The 17,251-nt window shown below is 43.5% G+C and overlaps 1 protein-coding gene and 1 long non-coding RNA gene across 3 annotated transcripts; both read right to left on the bottom strand.

The window, feature by feature from the left end:
* Positions 1 to 2,892: 2,892 nt before the first annotated feature.
* LOC146253321 (4-galactosyl-N-acetylglucosaminide 3-alpha-L-fucosyltransferase 9-like) lies at positions 2,893 to 3,942 on the bottom strand. The gene has a single exon (XM_084678530.1). It carries the CDS (start codon positions 3,940 to 3,942, stop codon positions 2,893 to 2,895), a length of 1,050 nt encoding a protein of 349 aa, XP_084534656.1.
* Positions 3,943 to 6,555: 2,613 nt separating this feature from the next.
* Positions 6,556 to 10,118, bottom strand: LOC146253322 (uncharacterized). Of its 2 annotated transcripts, none has more exons than XR_014731869.1 (3): positions 10,043 to 10,118; positions 9,105 to 9,170; positions 6,556 to 7,982 (listed from the first exon to the last, which is right to left on the bottom strand). It is a non-coding gene; the product is annotated as an uncharacterized LOC146253322 (long non-coding RNA). The 2 variants fall into 2 exon arrangements; XR_014731870.1 differs by having other exon boundaries at positions 9,105 to 9,173.
* Between the last annotated feature and the right edge of the window lie 7,133 nt (positions 10,119 to 17,251).

Here is a 17,251-nt window from a genome sequence, read left to right on the forward strand (position 1 = left end):
GGCACAATGAACCCAAACAACAAGGCGAGTGAGAGAAAAGCGAAAGCAGACATTTATCTCGCCATCAGAGAAAACTCACAACTCCCTACTTCACCATGACAGAAAGTGCCAGGTACCTTGTACACGCTGTCCGCAGAATGCACGCCGGATGACGTTCACAAAGGAAAGTGCCTTGGATGTTTTGGAGTTTGCGTCAGTTTGTTGTCAGTTGGTTTGAACGCAGCCCAGGGTTGTAGGGGTGCCATGTTTGTGTATGCTGTGGTGTGTGAAGGTTGTGTTGTGGAGGGGGCTCCTGGGGGAGGCAGTAATAAAACACCTTCAGGGGGGGTCTGGAGCCCCAGTCTTCATACTCCTGGGGAGGAGGGAGGGGCTCCTCCCTGCCAGGCGGAAGCATTTTACACTCCCATCACTCCCCCGGGCTCACTCTCTCATCTCTCTCTCTCTCCCTCATCTCTCTCTCCCTCATCTCTCTCTCCCTCAACTCTCTCTCTCTCTCTTTTCCACTGTGCCTCATATTCAGGCTCTTTCTCTCTCTCTCTCTCTCTCTCTCTCTCTCTCTCTCTCTCTCTCTCTCTCTCTCTCTCTCTCTCTCTCTCTCTCTCTCTCTCTCTCTCTCTCTCTCTCCCTCATCTCTCTCTCCCTCTCCCTCATCTCTCTCTCCCTCAACTCTCTCTTTTCCACTGTGCCTCAGATTCGGGCTCGCTCTCTCTCTCTCTCTCTCTCCTTTCCTGTCACCGGCTCTCTCTCCCCTCCCTCTCTCTCTCTCGCGCCTCACACGCATACGCACGCGTCGTCAACCCTCCTTCCTGCCTCAGACCTCCATTTTTTCCCTCCATCAACTTAGTGACACCCGGCAGTGGGCCATGACATTACAGAAAAACAGGGGGAGGGAGGGCGCTGAGAGAAAGTGTCAGGAAGGAGGGGGCGGGCAAGTGTAAAAGGGAGCAAAAAATACAGAGGGGGTTGGAGGTAGCAGGAGAGGGGCAAGAAAGAGGTTGAGAGCAAGTGGTGGAGAGAGGGAGGGAGAGAACAGAGTGAGAGGCCAGTGAGTGATTTCCTTAGTGCCGGGAGACGACATGGGGTCTGCTGTAACCGGGGTGAAGGAGCGGTGAAGCAAACCTGATGGTGCCCAGTTCTGATGAGAGGGACTGATCCCTCAGAAAGAAAGAGCTCAATAATTCAAAGACAAGCGGGGGAAGAAGGGGAGAAGCGGGGGGAAAGGGCGACAGGAATGGAGAGAGAGAGAGAGAGAGAGAGAGACAGAGAGAGAGAGAGAGAGAGAGAAAAAACAAGAGAGAAAGAGAGAGAGAGAGAGAGAAAACAAGAGAGAGGAGATGAGGAGAGTTGACAGATATTTGAAATAGACGAGGACAGTCGAAAGTAATCAAATGACCCGTCCTGTTTAGTCCAGCGTCGATATGAGGAAGTGACATTGCCAGAGCAATGTTTGATGCCAGAGCCAGTATTTGCAGTCCAGAGGTGGATATCCTGGCTCAGGTGCAGAGCTGTGAAATGTGTGGCGCTTTGTTCTCAGGTAAGTCGTGTGTGCAGCCACATCACTTTGAAACCATTTATTCACCTTGGCAGGCAGTGTGCACAGGGAGGCCACAACCTACGCCTCTGTGCATATACTGCACTGCAGACACAAGCAGAGGTCTTATGCACTTAGACAACTACAGGCAGCACTCTCCAAGAGCTACTCCCCAACACCCCGAGTGCTCAGTCTGAACAGACACGCCGTGTCATCTGCCTGTTCAGACTGAGACGCGGGGAGTGACAGGCGGAGTAAGTAAAGACATCGGCATGGAACATTAACTCGCGTTAATGGAGGTGGAAATAGAATGGATGCGACTGAGATTGATGTAGTCAAGGTCTCCTCTCTTGCAATGACTCCTCGGCTAAAGAAAAGACGGTGTCCATGAACAACACATGTCATTTGTGAGAGTGACTGTAAAGAAAAGAATACAGGGAACAGGGTTTTAACGTTTTTTTTGTCATTTAGCAGACGCTCTTATCCAGAGTGACTTACAGTAAGTACAGGGACATTCCCCCCCCAGGCAAGTAGGGTGAAGTGCCTTGCCCAAGGACACAACTTCATTTAGCACGGCGGGGAATCAATCCGGCAACCTTCTGATTACTAGCCCGTCTCCCTTGCCACTCAGCCATCTGACCACATCTGTTTGTGGTTTAAGCAGAGGAATAGAGGCTTGAATGGAGTGTTGATTGTGTGAGGGTGAAGGTTGTGGCAAGAACACTGATAACAAGCACCAAGCACAGTGATAAGACTTCCTCATAGTACAACAACTTGAAATTCATTTCCAGGGCCCACACTTCATTGTCAACATTTTCAAAAGTTGAGGAAATTCGGGAGCTGTTCATAAGTTGGATGATAAAAGCCAAGCTAATTAGTAGCTGGCTCCAATTAAGCATTAAGCAACACGATAATCTCCACCATGTCTCCGACCTCTAATTTGAGCCCATTTTTCATTTATATGACAAATGGGATTCATTTTCCCACATACATAAATATTAATTTTGTGCTTTTGAAATGGCGATTTATGAAATGGAGTATTGTCTGTCCAGACAATGCACAGTGAATGGTGGGTCTAGAGTGCCCCCTATTGACAGCAACAGCATTACATTATAATGACAAACTTTCTGCATTGTCGCCATGCTAGATCCTTCTATTGCATTAGGCTTTTGTAGGTTAGGTTCCTACTTCAAACATTCCTGTTTACTGTGTTCAGTCAAATACGCATGAACATGCCAAGGGTAGTAAGTACAGTTTTGATTTAATTACATTTAGGATTACACAATAGGATTCCACATATTTGACTTGGGGGCATTAGTGTTTCGTCACCTGGGAAACATTTTGACCTCTTGGGTCCCATCTCAGCTCGAATCTGTGCCGTCCCAGAACCATTTGTAGAGTTGCTTGACGGTCCGGCGCTCAGGATGGCGTCGGATGTAGTCGCAGGTGTAACAGGCGTTCTGCACGGAGATGCTAGTGAGGCTCACCTCATGGTCCTTCTGCCACCGGAAGAACCCACGATAGCTGTCCTCGTTCCGGTCCAGGTACTGGAGGTGTTTGGCTAGGCCCGAGGGAGACTCAAAGTCATCCACGTGGATGAAGGCGTCTCCGGGGATGAACTTCTCGTAGTTCTGTCTGGATGGGCCCATCACGATAGGAACGGAACCCAACTTGAGGGCTTGGTAGAGTTTCTCGGTGATGTAATCCGTGTGTATGGAGTTCTCAAAGGACAAGTAGAACTTACAGCTGGAGATAATGAGCCTGTAGTCACTCTTAGTGACCTTCCTGCCAAAAGGGAGCCCATAAGTGTGGATGCGGATGTGATTGCGTAACTCCTTGTAATACCTCACTCTTCTATGCTGCGGTTTCCAGTTGCTGACAAACCAGCAGACCAGTCTGTTTTTGAAGGGGATGACGGTTGCCCTCTCTTCTGTCCTAACGATGGATCCGTAAGGCACGTGGATATCGGCGTCCTGTCTGTAACTGAGGGTCACGTTGAAGACATTATCCAGGCACGCAATTTCTTCTGTGTTGGAGGGGGATTCATGATTCATCCACACCCACTTCTGGGAGGGGGGTCGGGGTAAGGTAGGCAGATTAGAGCAATCCGTGGCTATCTCTCTGTGGTGGATGAGAACAGCATCAGCTTTGCTAAAAAGCTCCCTTTCAGCTGTTAGATGACAGCCATGGATGTTGTAACTTGAGCCACAAGCTGTCAGCTCAAATGGATGTCCAAAGGGCCAGTGCCAGACCAGCACAATCACTTCCCTTGACTGAAAATTGAAAATCCCAGCCAGGAGGACGACCCAATCGGATGGTGAACTGTAGAACAGGAGGGAAGAGACCAGAAAGGCCAGCAGAAAAAAAACTGTCCAGACCCATCGTCCGATCCTACGGATTGATACAGACATCCTCATTCAGCCTGTGAGAGTGGAAAAGGATGTGTTTTCATTATGTGTAAAAGCAGATAAACAAATGTAATCCTACTCTTATCGACACATGAAAAACCCGGTAAAAGTCAACAATGTAGCAGAGAGACCATAAACGATTTACCAGCATCTATCCATTCATCATTAGCATATGTCATCATCAAAGTTCCTCCCTTGGGAGTAAAAAACAGTTTGACGTGAGTTGACTTTGGGATGACAGTTGGCCATCAATTTGTGTAGCCGTCAATATTTGAACTTTGAGCTTTTAAGAAAGCTCCTGTTTCTAGCCGTTTCTAGAATACACCTGTTTTACCTCAGCAAAAATGACTGCACACGTGATGGATAAGTATGGTAGCCTGGAAGAGGATCATTGTTTACTTTCTTGTTGCCATGATACAAATAACTACACGTAAAATACATACTCTTAATAAACGCTATAGATAAGGGTTTCTTATGCGAACGAGCCAGTGGGTAGGTCACCAGCTGTGGGAACGTCAGAACACCTCGTTTGACTTGTATAAGACTCTACCACTGATTACTACTGCTTGCGTTCCCCATATAGACTGAAAAAAAATAATTGAGGGGTGCACTTGAAAGCAATGAAGCTGAATGGACCACATGTTGTAACATGTCTTTAGATAAGTTTGTTTCCAAGCACATTGTATTATTATTATTATTGTATAATAAGACTGAGGGAGGTTTCCAGACATGACTGAAGATAATAAACAAGATAACAGTAAAACGATATACTTAATACATCTTAAATTAGACCTAATACATAAAAAGTAACAGAACTGCTGGTCTTACCTGCTCGCTGTAAAACTGGATTTTAAACAAGAATGAAAGCCATTGACAGCCTTATTTGATAAGTCCCAACTGAGTTAACTTGACTAAGTTCTACGTCACATTGAGCTCATGTGCTTCCACATCCTAGAGAAGGATTAGTGTATGGCTGCAGAATGACTCTCCAACCTTTGTCCCTAAAGGCACACCTTAGATACACTGCCATTGTTGATGACATTCAGCATTGCTTAAGAATGAAATAAGACACTCAACCAAAGAACAAGAATCTAATGTGTCTAAAACAATAAGTGTGGTTTAAGTGTATACTGCAAACCTTTGCCCTGCATTTTACATAAAGACAAAACATGGAGATATAAAAAATATCAAACTTGGCAGATGTTATGGTTCACCGTTTTAGCTTACCTCAGCTTATAACTAACTGATCTTGTCCATTAAGTTGTTGGCAATGTTTCTCAACAAAAAAATGTAGCTCCAAGATGCCCTCCTCAAACCCCAGGACTCATCTACCACACAATGAGTCTTCTGTCTGGATCATTCATTTATTCATTCACCCATTCATTTTGATTCCTTCAAAAATATTAAACACATTCAGTTGTTCGAGCGGCCTTTAAACTCTTTGAAATGTAATTAAAAAAACAATGCCTGTCACGGGGTTGTATTCATGTCTAATCATTTTTAGTTTCACATCTGGGGCCAACACAAAGAAACTAAACTATCACAATTTCTATCACTGTTTCCATATTTATTACCGGTAATTGCCATCAGCACTAACATTCCAAAATGTTTTTGTCCCAATAGGCTAACAGTTATATTACATGTACAGTACATTCTGCAGCTGCTTTGATCCAAAACAACGGTTTAGTGTAGGCTTACTTTGGTGCCTTCCAATGTCTCTGTTGAACCAAATGACAGGAAGAAACACAACTGCTGAGATAAAACTCTGACACAATCAAGTATACAGTACAGTACAAGCACGGTGAGTCTGCCTTTACTCAGCCTCACATAGCCGTGGAAAATGTTGTATTGTATTGGAAAACACTTGTTACAAAGGTCCGTTCATTCAGCTGCGTTTAAAGCAGTTATTCATGTTCATTCAAGCTTAGCTCTATTGGGATAGGTCAACCAAATCTGCCATTTGGAGCAATTGCCCTTTCTTCTGACAGAACTGACAAAGCCGATACGTTTACGAAGCAGCGCTTAAAGTGTTGTATAAAAAGTTGCCCACTAGGTGGGTCTATTTTCTTATGAGAAACTCAGTAATGCGCTGCTTGTGTGTGCGTACCCAGAGGAAAATTGTATTGCTCAAAGGTTGCTATTCTACAGCTCATGAGACAAAACTGTGACTCTCAGTTCAGCCTCGTTTTAATTTCAATTTGATCTGAACCATTTCTCAAGTGTTGCTCCTAAAATTCACTAGGAGCAATAGGTGAGATAGAGCAACATTAGCAGGAGTCATAGTTGAGACTTGATGGAGATAACTTGCTCAGTCTCATTAATGGCTCATTTTGTTCTCATTAGGAAAGAAAATGAGCAGTACCAGAGCTAAAATTGAGCAATATATGAGTCATATATCCATTTCTCATATGTTGCTCCTAAAATTCACTAGGAGCAATAGGTGAGATAGAGCAACATTAGCAGGAGTCATAGTTGAGACTTGATGGAGATAACTTGCTCAGTCTCATTAATGGCTCACTTTGTTCTCATTAGGAAAGAAAATGAGCAGTACCAGAGCAAATATTGAGCAATATATGAGTCATATATATTTATATACTAATGGAAAAAAATCAAGGAAACTTTCAACAAATGCATGCAAATGGACCCTTTATTTAATGTTAAACAAAAATGATCACTTTGACAGAAAGGGCAATCTCTGTAGGGATCCTTAAATAGATATATACAGTATATCTGAGCAAAAACAAAACTTTTAGTTGTTGCTGAACATTAGCAGAAGAACAATCTGAACTTAACATATAAAGAATGTATATCTATTAGGGGTGGAATGGTACACTGAAGTCACGGTTCGGTTCATACCGCGGTTCATACATCACGGTTCGGTACGAGTTCGGTAAAACGGAGGGAAAAGCAAAACAAACCAAGTTCCTCTATGAGTGAATACGGGCGCATTGAAGATGACATGTCAATTCCGATTGCGTCACAGATTTTTTTGGCCCTATTTGTATGTGTATGGCTGGTTAAGCACTGTAGGGAGAAGTAGGACAGTTTTTTTCGTCTCGTTCCAGTGATTGGCACACCTGGGTGATGGCGTCATTTAGCACACGCCAGATGCGTTAGCATGTTAGATGTATTTCCACTCACATACCCCACAATCAGTGACGTGCGATGATGTCAGTCTGTGATATCGGCAGACACCACTGCTGTCATTTTTACTTGAATTTTGCAGGGATTACGCTTACAATGTAGCTGGTGTAATGACGTTAGCTGCGCAAATGTCCAGTAATATCTCTATTTTAATTGGTCCATGTTGGATACGTAACGTAGGTGATTACTGGCATAACATTTACGTGCAAAAACACAGCAGAGTTGTGCTTTTCAACGTACATGTTGAAGAATACAGGATGGAAGTGCGCAAGTGAGTTTTTCGCTTGTCATCCGCAGTGAACGGACAGTAAAAGCACTGCTTATTCTACAATTGTTTTTGTATTTGATTATGCGTAACTGCTACATTTGTCATCGTAACGTCTAAACAATTGGAATAACACACATATTATATATATAAATCACAAGAAGGCAGTTCTTTTAACCGTTGGGCTGTCTCAGACCCCCCACATTGCGAAGGTTAAAAGAAAATTATTTTTATTTGTTTGTATTGGGTAAAATTGGGTAAACACAACGATGGTTCATTATGAACCTTTGGGTCATGTGACCCGAAGGCAGCACAAGGGTTTTAAGGAGGCCAGCGGGTCCTCTATCTCTCGTGGGTCGCCACCACTCGCCATACTCGTCCTTAGTGCTGCTAGCTATCTCTGATTCACGGCGGCGCCAATCCGTATTACATTAATTAATTTTAAATTTTTATACCGTGTATTCTCTGTGTAATTTCATGCACCGAACCATGACGCCCATACCGTATGGTTTAATACGAATACATGTACCGTTCCACTCCTAATATCTGTGTATTTTCGACTCTCAGACGGCATTTGTTGATGAAGGCTTTTTTGACCCTGGCCTTCTCCACAGGTGTCCATCCATGATGTAGGCTGCAAGAATAAAAGAAAGCACAAATTCAAGATAAATTCCCCTTGCGTACTGTAACCATGGTGTGGAAAATCCTGACTTAATTGTTACCAGGGAAATAGTCAATGTCCAGTTTTTGCCCTGATCACACACAAAACACCCCCCTCCTTTTAGGGCTCAACAACTAATCGCATTTGCAATAATATTGTGATATGTTAAAACATGGCAACGGCTGCGATTTGGTCATGTGAATCTCGAGAGCAAAGCAGTCTGCACTCCGCAGAGAAGGCATCAACTTGGCATGCTAACGCTACGCTGTACCTTGACCTGTTGTACAATGGCCTCAGTCCCAAAAAGGAAGCTGTGTGGGACTTTTTTTGGTTTAAACACCCCCAGACAAAACCGTAGCAGGGCGGAAGGTAATGTTTTCTCTCCCGTGTGTGTGTTTGAATGTTGGTCTGTATGTGTGTGAACAGGATTACGCAAAAACTACCAGCCCGATTTGTATGAAACTTGGTGAAGGGGTTAAGCATGGGCCTACATAATTCTGACCATAATTTGTCATTAGGCTCCTTGACGATCACTGCAAAAGAGCTGCAGTTCCTGTGCAGAGACAGGAGAACCTAGCAGAACAACCATCTCTCCAGCTCTCCATCATAGCCAAAGCCCACCTGAGAGGTCACGACAGCTAGTCAGACTCGTTAGATCAGAGAGGTATATTAACATCGCATCGTTTGAGTATCGTAAAAGTCGAGACTTCAGGACCCTGGGTTCTGGACTGGATGGAGTGCTACAGAGAAGGTGTTCTGTCAGAGTCTCCCATGCATGCACAGGAACACTGAAGCTATGTAAAAGTGTCTCTTTTTAGTACAGGTTTACTGTGCAACACTAGTTCACTCCAATGTTAAAACTTTGTTTTAAAAATACCACTCCAATAACCAAAATAGTCCAAAAAAAAGACAGAATACACCATCGTAATTATGAACTCATGATTACCGGGATCAGATGTTTTTCACCGCCGTAGGTTTTGTGTTTTTGAAATACATGCAAGTTAATGTCTGAGACAGAAAGAACCTCCATCAACGGTCTTGACATAAACAGTCCATACAACAATAATGGCAATTGCAACTTAATGTAATACTCACCACAAAAACTAGAGCCCACGGTTGCAGAGCTGACGCCAGGTGACAATGTAGTGAGAAAATGTAAATCTGCTGCAACAGAAAAACACTTGTATCATGCATGCAATTAATACATTGTGTAGCCTAAGTTCTAGAGCAGGGTTTCTCATAAATATATTTAGTGGAACGACGTTAGCCTCCAACCACTCTGAGGCGGCAACGTCACACAAAAACGTAAATGTAATAACAACAGAAAACGTTTGGTTATAATAATGTACCTTCATTTGTAGCATTTTGTTATGTCGGTTTAAAACGTGGTTGCTAACTTTGACTATAGCACTGGAATTCCACCCTCAACTGGGGTGCATGAGTGTTCAACCATCTAATTGATTTTACAGTAGATCGAATTCTTATCATCATATCCGGCATCGCCTAGCAATAATTTCAGGCTTGCCGCTCAAATTGCTAATGTTGCTGATTTGAGGTCGTTTTTAAACAACTAAATAAGCACATGAAAGCTGAAAATTTGAATTTAGACTGTCTTTGGTATGTATTTGTAGGAAAGTCACATTGCGTGGTCGGAGACTTATGTGGGCTCCACATGGTCGGAGACCCATGCCATGCACATACGTTCAGGTGGCCCGCGAGTTTCATGTGAGCACCCCCACATAGCGAAGTTAAGGGGGCTAACACACAAAAGTATTACACAAGTTCAGACAAACCTACTCGGTTCCCAGGTTTGACACAATATAGTGTCACTAGCATGTAAATTATAGCAAGCTAGTCTCATGGTGTGTCGGCTATCTAAGATGGTGGACGAAGGTTCGTAGCTACAGTAGCTAGTTGCCTTGCATGTGATTGCCAAAGGTAATCCTAATGCTAACATTAACTTATTTCTTTAGAAAATTGTGAAAGTCAAACCCCAAATCACCAGGTAGCTATTGGTAGCCATGCATACTTACATATTTGAGATGAGTGATGGCTGGAGTGGAAACACAGATAAACGACAAATTTCTTCCACTGAGTTGAGCCATTGAGCGAGTGATGACTGAACCGTTGAGTGAGTGATTTGCGCGCAATGCGCGATTGCACGGCTATCGCGAGACAATTTGAAAGCCTTACTTGAAGTTACTTGATTGATTCACTTTATCACAAAATGACCTAAATAATTTCATGTAGGCCTACACTTTCTGCATTCTACACAATGCGATCACATTTTGCTAAAGAACATGACACAAGTGTGTAAAATACACAAAAGATGCTTAGTTTAATCCAATCCAGGCCAGTCTAATTTTTTTCAGTGTATATTTAACCAGCATTTTTTGTGCTGGCGTAAAATTGCTATTACACACATGTTCTTGTTGAGCATATCATTGTGATGTATTGTGAAAAAACAAAAGGGTAAAAACAGTTCTAACCGCATGCATCTGTAGTAGGCTAAACACAGTGATTTACCATTTTGGGTTTTTGTGTAGGCCTACTTTACCGTTGTTTTCACGGTAAAACAGTTGTAGTTTTTACAAAGCAATAATGCAAAAGTTAGTAATGCAAACTTTCTTGTATTTACATTAACAGTACTTATCTGTTTATTCATGTTTTATAATTAACAGTTTTTTACTGTTGCTACTCTACTACCTTTCACTGTTAAAATTATGGATTTTCTTTACAGTGTGGTTATCCTCTCTACTGTTTTCCATTTCTATTTGTCCTATTCAAGTGCAAGTAATATTGATAGATTATTGAAATATCCAGTGAAAACATATTGTTAAATTTGCTTTTGTCTGCATTATGTTAACCTCAACTTTCGCCATGTAAATATCAAAACATCTGTTTAAAATGTAATGGGAATTTTCTTTTCTTTTTCTGGAGACCAGAATGGGATTTATTCGCCATGAAAGTTTGCACAGACAAGGAATTTGCTTTGGCAGGAAGGTGCATACAATAAATATATAGGGACCTAAAATTTAAATATGTGGACTATCTATACTAAGGGTACATAAACTAGCAGTACTAAGTGGGATTAGATTAGAATAAAATATACAATAAAATAAAATATAAGTTGCCGTAAATTACAATATAAAAATACAAATATTACAAAAAATACAAATGTACAAGATACAATTTTGTAATGCAGTGCAAAAAGTAGTGTGTTTTAAGCAGGAAGTCATTAGAGTCAGTGTGGTCCCTTGGCCTTGTTGAAGAGGCCAACAGCGGAAGGGAAGAAACTGTTTTTGTGGCGTGAGGTATTGGTCCTGATGGACCGCAGCCTTCTGCCGGAGGGGAGTGACTGAAACAGGGAGTGTCCAGGGTGGGAGGAGTCGGCCACAATCTTCCTCGCTCGCCTCAGGGTCCTCGAGGTGTGCAGGTCCTCGAGGGTAGGCAGATTGCAGCCAATCACCTTTTCAGCTGTGCGGATGATACGCTGCAGTCTGCTCTTGTCCTTGGCAGTGGCAGCAGCGTACCAGACGTTGATGGAGGAGGTGAGGATAGAGTCAATGATGGCTGAGTAGAAGTGCACCATCATTGTCTTTGGCAGGTTGAACTTCTTCAGCTGCCGGAGGAAGTACATCCTCTGTTGTGCTTTCTTGATGAGGGAGCTGATGTTCAGTTCCCACTTGAGGTCCTGGGAGAGGATAGTGCCCAGGAAGCGGAAGGACTCCACAGTGTTGACTGGGGAGTCACACGGTGATGGGGGTGAGTGGGGCTGTGTTCCTCCTGAAGTCCACAACCATCTCCACTGTCTTAAGAGCATTGAGCTCTAAGTTGTTCTGGCTGCACCAGGTCACCAGGTTGGCCGCTTCCCACCTATAACCAGACTTGTCTCCACCAGAGATGAGCCCAATAAGGGTGGTGTCGTCCGCAAACTTCAGGAGTTTGACGGACGGATGACTGGAGGTGCAACTGTTGGTGTACAGGGAGAAGAGCAGAGGAGAAAGGACGCAGCCCTGAGGTGATCCGGTACTGATGGACCGGGAGTCAAAGACTTGTGTTCCCAGCTTAACGCACTGCTTCCTGTCAGACAGGAAGTCTGTGATCCACCTGCAGGTGGAATCAGGCACGTTCAGCTGGGAGAGCTTGTCCTGAAGCAGGGCCGGGATGATGGTGTTGAAGGCAGAGCTGAAGTCCACAAACAGGATCCTGGCATAGGATGCTGGGGAGTCCAGGTGCTGTAGGGTGAAGTGGAGGGCCATGTTAACTGCATCGTCCACAGACCCGTTGGCTCTGTAGGCAAACTGCAGGAGGTCCAGTAGAGGGTCAGTGATGGATTTAAGGTGTGCCAGCACCAGGCGCTCGAAAGACTTCATTACCACAGAGGTTAGGGCGACGGGTCTGTAGTCAGTATGTCCTGTTGGCCTTGGCTTTTTGGGCACAGGGATGATGGTGGAGGACTTGAGACACTGGCACATGGCATGTCTCAAGGGAGGTGTTAAAGATGTAGGTAAACACCGGAGACAGCTGGTCAGCGCAGTGCTTGAGGGTGGCTTGAGAGACAGAGTCCGGCCCAGCTGCTTTGAGGGGATTCTGCCTTTCGTCATGGACAAGCATATAAACAACATTACAATGGGCAAGTTGAGTTAATTTTTAAAGAAAACAATACATCTGGATGAGAATTCAGAGAGTGCTTGTGGAGAGCTCTTTGGTTGTTGTGTCTGAGCTCAGCATGAGATGCATGAATGAGACTAGGATGTGAATAGATTGAGATTATAAAGAGAGCTCTCTGATATCTCTGCCTGAGATCAAAAAGAGGCACACAACTTGAGAAAATCTGAGACTTATTTCAGTGCTTGATGAGATCTATTATGAAACCCAAAAGGAGACTAATTTGAGATTTTGTGAGGCCTTTTCTCAGGAGAAAAACATGAGAAACAGGAGAAATAAGCCATAATCTCGTTTTGGTTTCATACATACCTCATTCTTGTCTACGAGAAATGCATGAGACATTTTTGAGAGCTCTTTGGTAGTTTTATTTTCCTCTGGGTAGGTATGTAGGTCTTCGTAGGTTGTCGTCTGTCTGTCGGTTATCTGCTCAGTTATCTAGCTTTTGATTCTGAAAATGACATTGTCATAGATTATTTTTGGGACAGTAGCTGTTATGACAACATGAGCTGTTTTATTTTTCGTTCTGACAAAGTCTATCCTGACAACATGACGGGTTTCTTTTTCACACTAATCAGTTATCACATAAAGAAACAGCTAACACTGAACAAAGGAGAAATGTACAAGTCTAAAGATGGATCTTTGTCCATTGTAAATTGAATTTATTTACTGACATGGCATTAGTGCATTGCCAGGATCTTGAGAAAGGAAATATCTTTTAGCACTAACTCAGTAAATACGTACTGAATACAAGAGTGTTTTGTGATCCAATGGTAGGCTGCATTACATGTTATTGGTGTTGGCCTACATAACAACCTATTTGACTAGTTTGGCTTGTTCTCATGCAGCAACCAGGAGTTTAGCCCTCAACAAGTCCTGTTTGCTACACCGACTGTCACATTTCACAGGCTTAACTACCAAAATCATTGCATCGTAAAAAAGTAACTACTGAAAAACAATCCATGCTGTGCTGATGTCACGTAGACAGACACGCTACAGAGATACAGGCCTCGCCACAAGTCAACACACCATCCTGTGTGCGACAACTGATAAGAGACAGAGAGGAAACAGTCAGCTGTGTGCTGGTGCAAGCCTGCCTGTCTGAGCTACATCTGTATGTACTGATGTTAGATAGTGTTGATTCATCTCCACCATCAGCATATTTTATATAACTGTCTCAACCAAGAAGTTCAGAAGTTGTATGGCTCAAAAAAAGGTAATTTAGGTAAGTTCTGCACACAGTTTGAAAGAAATATGCTCCCAGACCAACAGATGTTGCAATAATGTTTTGTGATGAATAGAAAAGAGGGAAAGCGGCTTTATGGAGAGAGAGAGAGAGAGAGAGAGACAGAGAGAGAGAGAGAGAGAGAGAGGGGGGGGGGGAGGGGGAGAGAGAGAGAGAGAGAGAGAGAGAGAGAGAGAGAGAGAGAGAGAGAGAGAGAGAGAGAGAGAAAGAGAGAGAGGGGGAGGGAGAGAGAGAGAGAGAGAGAGAGAGAGAGAGAGAGAGAGAGAGAGAGAGAGAGAGAGAGAGAGAGAGAGACTTTGCACAGCTATTGAAATTCAATAAAACCTTTTATGGTTTCCGAGAGGAAACTTGGCTCAGCAACAAGTTAGGGAGGGTGCCCAGCCTTGTCTAGAAGTGGCAAAAACCTTTTCTTACCCTCTGTAGAAATGATTTAGTGTTTTGCTCTTTGTCACTACAGCACCCTAACAGCACCGGAAAGAGAAAGCGGCAAGTGATCTGAAAGTCTATTCTGAGGTTGGGTAATGGTTATGTTACAGGGCCAAAAGGGGTCCACCTACCCACATACAAGATATACAAACTAAATTACTTTACTTCAAGGTTCAAGATTATCTTTATGTCAACCAAGCACTATAATCTCCAAATGCTGCTGCTTTTCACCCTCTCTTTCTGTCTCTGTGAGCTACATGTACTCAGTTATGTGTGTGCGGTTATGATATCACCTTTTTTTGTTGTAAAACAGTCGCTGGTGGTTACCCGTATAGAACAGCGGATGTGGTTACAGAAGTAGGATGGGTTAAAAATATCTGGCTTTAAAAGTCAGATCGAGGAACAAGACAGAGCAGCTATGAAGTGAGTCCAGATAGCATCACTACAGTGTATCCACCACTTCTGGTTCTTTTCAATTTGCTGGTTTATTTCAGATCCGATAGGAAACCCATAGCTATCACATTGATAATGTGTCCAAGATCATTGGGAGGTGCATGTATAGTAGTGTTACCCACCATGAGGTACAGACTCAGTGTTAGTCTCTCTATCATGCCAGCAGAGTCTGGCCTCTCTCTCTCCAGACAGGAAGCTGTTGAGACAGCGGGGCCTTGTTGAGACCTTTTGAGATTGTTTGAGCGTTCAGAGAGAAAACGAAATAAGAATAAACATCAGCAGAAAGCAAACATCCTAAACTGCTCAATGTACACATGTCTGTATGACAAGGGAGGGATTAGAACAGGGTGATCTGGATCCCAGCCAAAAGTACATATTTCCACTAAAGGAGTGAAAAGTATAACTTCAAGTAAAAGAGTGAATTTGAATACACATTGGTATGCACACTGGTTTCAGGACAAACATAAGTGATTGTTCTTCGACTCAAGCGCTTACAGCACACACAGTTTATTCACAGTTCACGTCGTGTGAGGTGGCACAGTTGCATAACTCTTTTTCTTTTTTCCCCGAAAACAAGAAAGACATGAATCCCAAATACAATTTCGTCGACATTCCATCGCGATCCGCAGAGAAAAGCAACGACATCGAAATGAGCTCCTGGTTGACAAGCATTATGTTCAACTGTGAGAGCCCTCACAATGTCAAAGCGTACAGTGCCTGGGCAACAGATGGGCACGCCGAGATTAGGATGAATGCCGAGCCGGCAGGACGAGGTCTAGCCCAGGTCAACAGGGTCAGACTGAGTCTGCTCTGAAGAATCGCTGCAGCTTTGGCCAGCGGTCTGTCAACCGAACACCAGGTCCACACAGTATCAGCCAGCACTGTTGTCCAACAGCTTGGGACCTGGCTGTCTGCACCCATTAGCCACGAGTACCACTGCACTCTCAAAAATATGTCAGTGTGTACCTATTACTCAACCCAAGTTGTAAAGGTCATCGATTTTTACTGTATGTAATACGACACAACAATATGAATCATGTAGGGGGTCACACTGGACAGAGTCATGGGTCAATGTATGAGCAGACGGACAGAGCTGAATGGAAAATATCTTCTGTATAATCAGCTCATCTGTGTGTGCATGGATGTGCGCGAGGCGTGTTAGATGTGTCATGTGAGTACATGTGTTTTACTTGAAACATTTTCACAAGTACTGAGGGAAGTTCACACTTCCAAGTGTCAGGGTGTGTTTTCAGTGGAACTTGTCATACATTTTTCAAAGGCAGAGAGACAGTTGGACCTTGCAGTACTTTGAGTACAATATTGTCATTCCTCTGAGGGAAATACACTTACCCCATGCTGTGTCCTGGAAGGAAATATTTTATGGAAACTACATTTGTACTTCCAATGTTCCAATGTATATCAGTCACTCTGTAACCCACCCACTTCATTAATTTGAGTGCCAGGCATTTATGGACCAATGATCCCAGGCCTACTACAAATAAACCATAAGCTTAAACCTTTCCATTGATAATCTTTGTTTTTTGTTGGGCATCAACACAGCAGATACGTTTCACACTTCTGATGTCTTACTATAATGTTTTGGACAATTGACACGTCAAATAAAACATCATGTTTCCGCACTCATAGCACTTTCAGTTCCTCAAATCATGTACAGCAGTGTTTCTCTACTGGTCTGACCTCAGGACCCGCATTTACCTTGTTCATTAGGTTGCAACCGGGGGGGGGGGGGATTTTTTGACAGAGCCGAAGCCCACAACTGCGACCTTCCCCATACCATCTCGCCCGCCAGTTGAGCATCAGAGAATGTCGTGTCATGGCCAATGAGAGCGATGCATATGGCAGGAGGAAACATCATTCTTTCGTTGCAGAAGTGCCCGCACATTGTGTTATGACTACAAAACATTGTGTCATGGCAACTTCAAAAAAAGTCAAAACTGTTTTTATACGTATAACTCATATTTCAGTGACTTGAAGATTTCAACACAGGGAACAGATATTGAAAACAACGCTTTACCCTACGCAAGCAAGAGACACAACGTCATTTCGCACGGCCGGGAATCAAACCAGCAACCTTCTGATTACCAGCCCAATCCCCTAACCGCTCAGCCACCTGACTCCCACATCGATTACTCCATCAATGTGGTTTCCGTTGAAAGTAAAAGATGTTGCAATAACAATTGCTCATTTTGTGTGAGGCATTGTCACACACCATTTTAAATCTGTTACTGCTGGTCAACTGAAGACCAACATATCATTGTAGCAGAAAGGAAGTGAATAAAGAAAGGGCTTCATTGTTCTCACTGAGAATTGTGGGTATCTATAGTTACAACATTGATGTCAGCAGGGGGGCACACGGTCAAAGACATGGAGCAGAGGGCCATATACCTGTCATCAGCATCAGAAGTAAAAGCTGACCGCACGGCCAAGC

This window comes from Hypomesus nipponensis, chromosome 17 (assembly GCF_054491055.1).
Source record: "Hypomesus nipponensis isolate SF chromosome 17, ASM5449105v1, whole genome shotgun sequence".
In the NCBI taxonomy this organism is placed as follows: Eukaryota; Metazoa; Chordata; class Actinopteri; order Osmeriformes; family Osmeridae; genus Hypomesus; species Hypomesus nipponensis.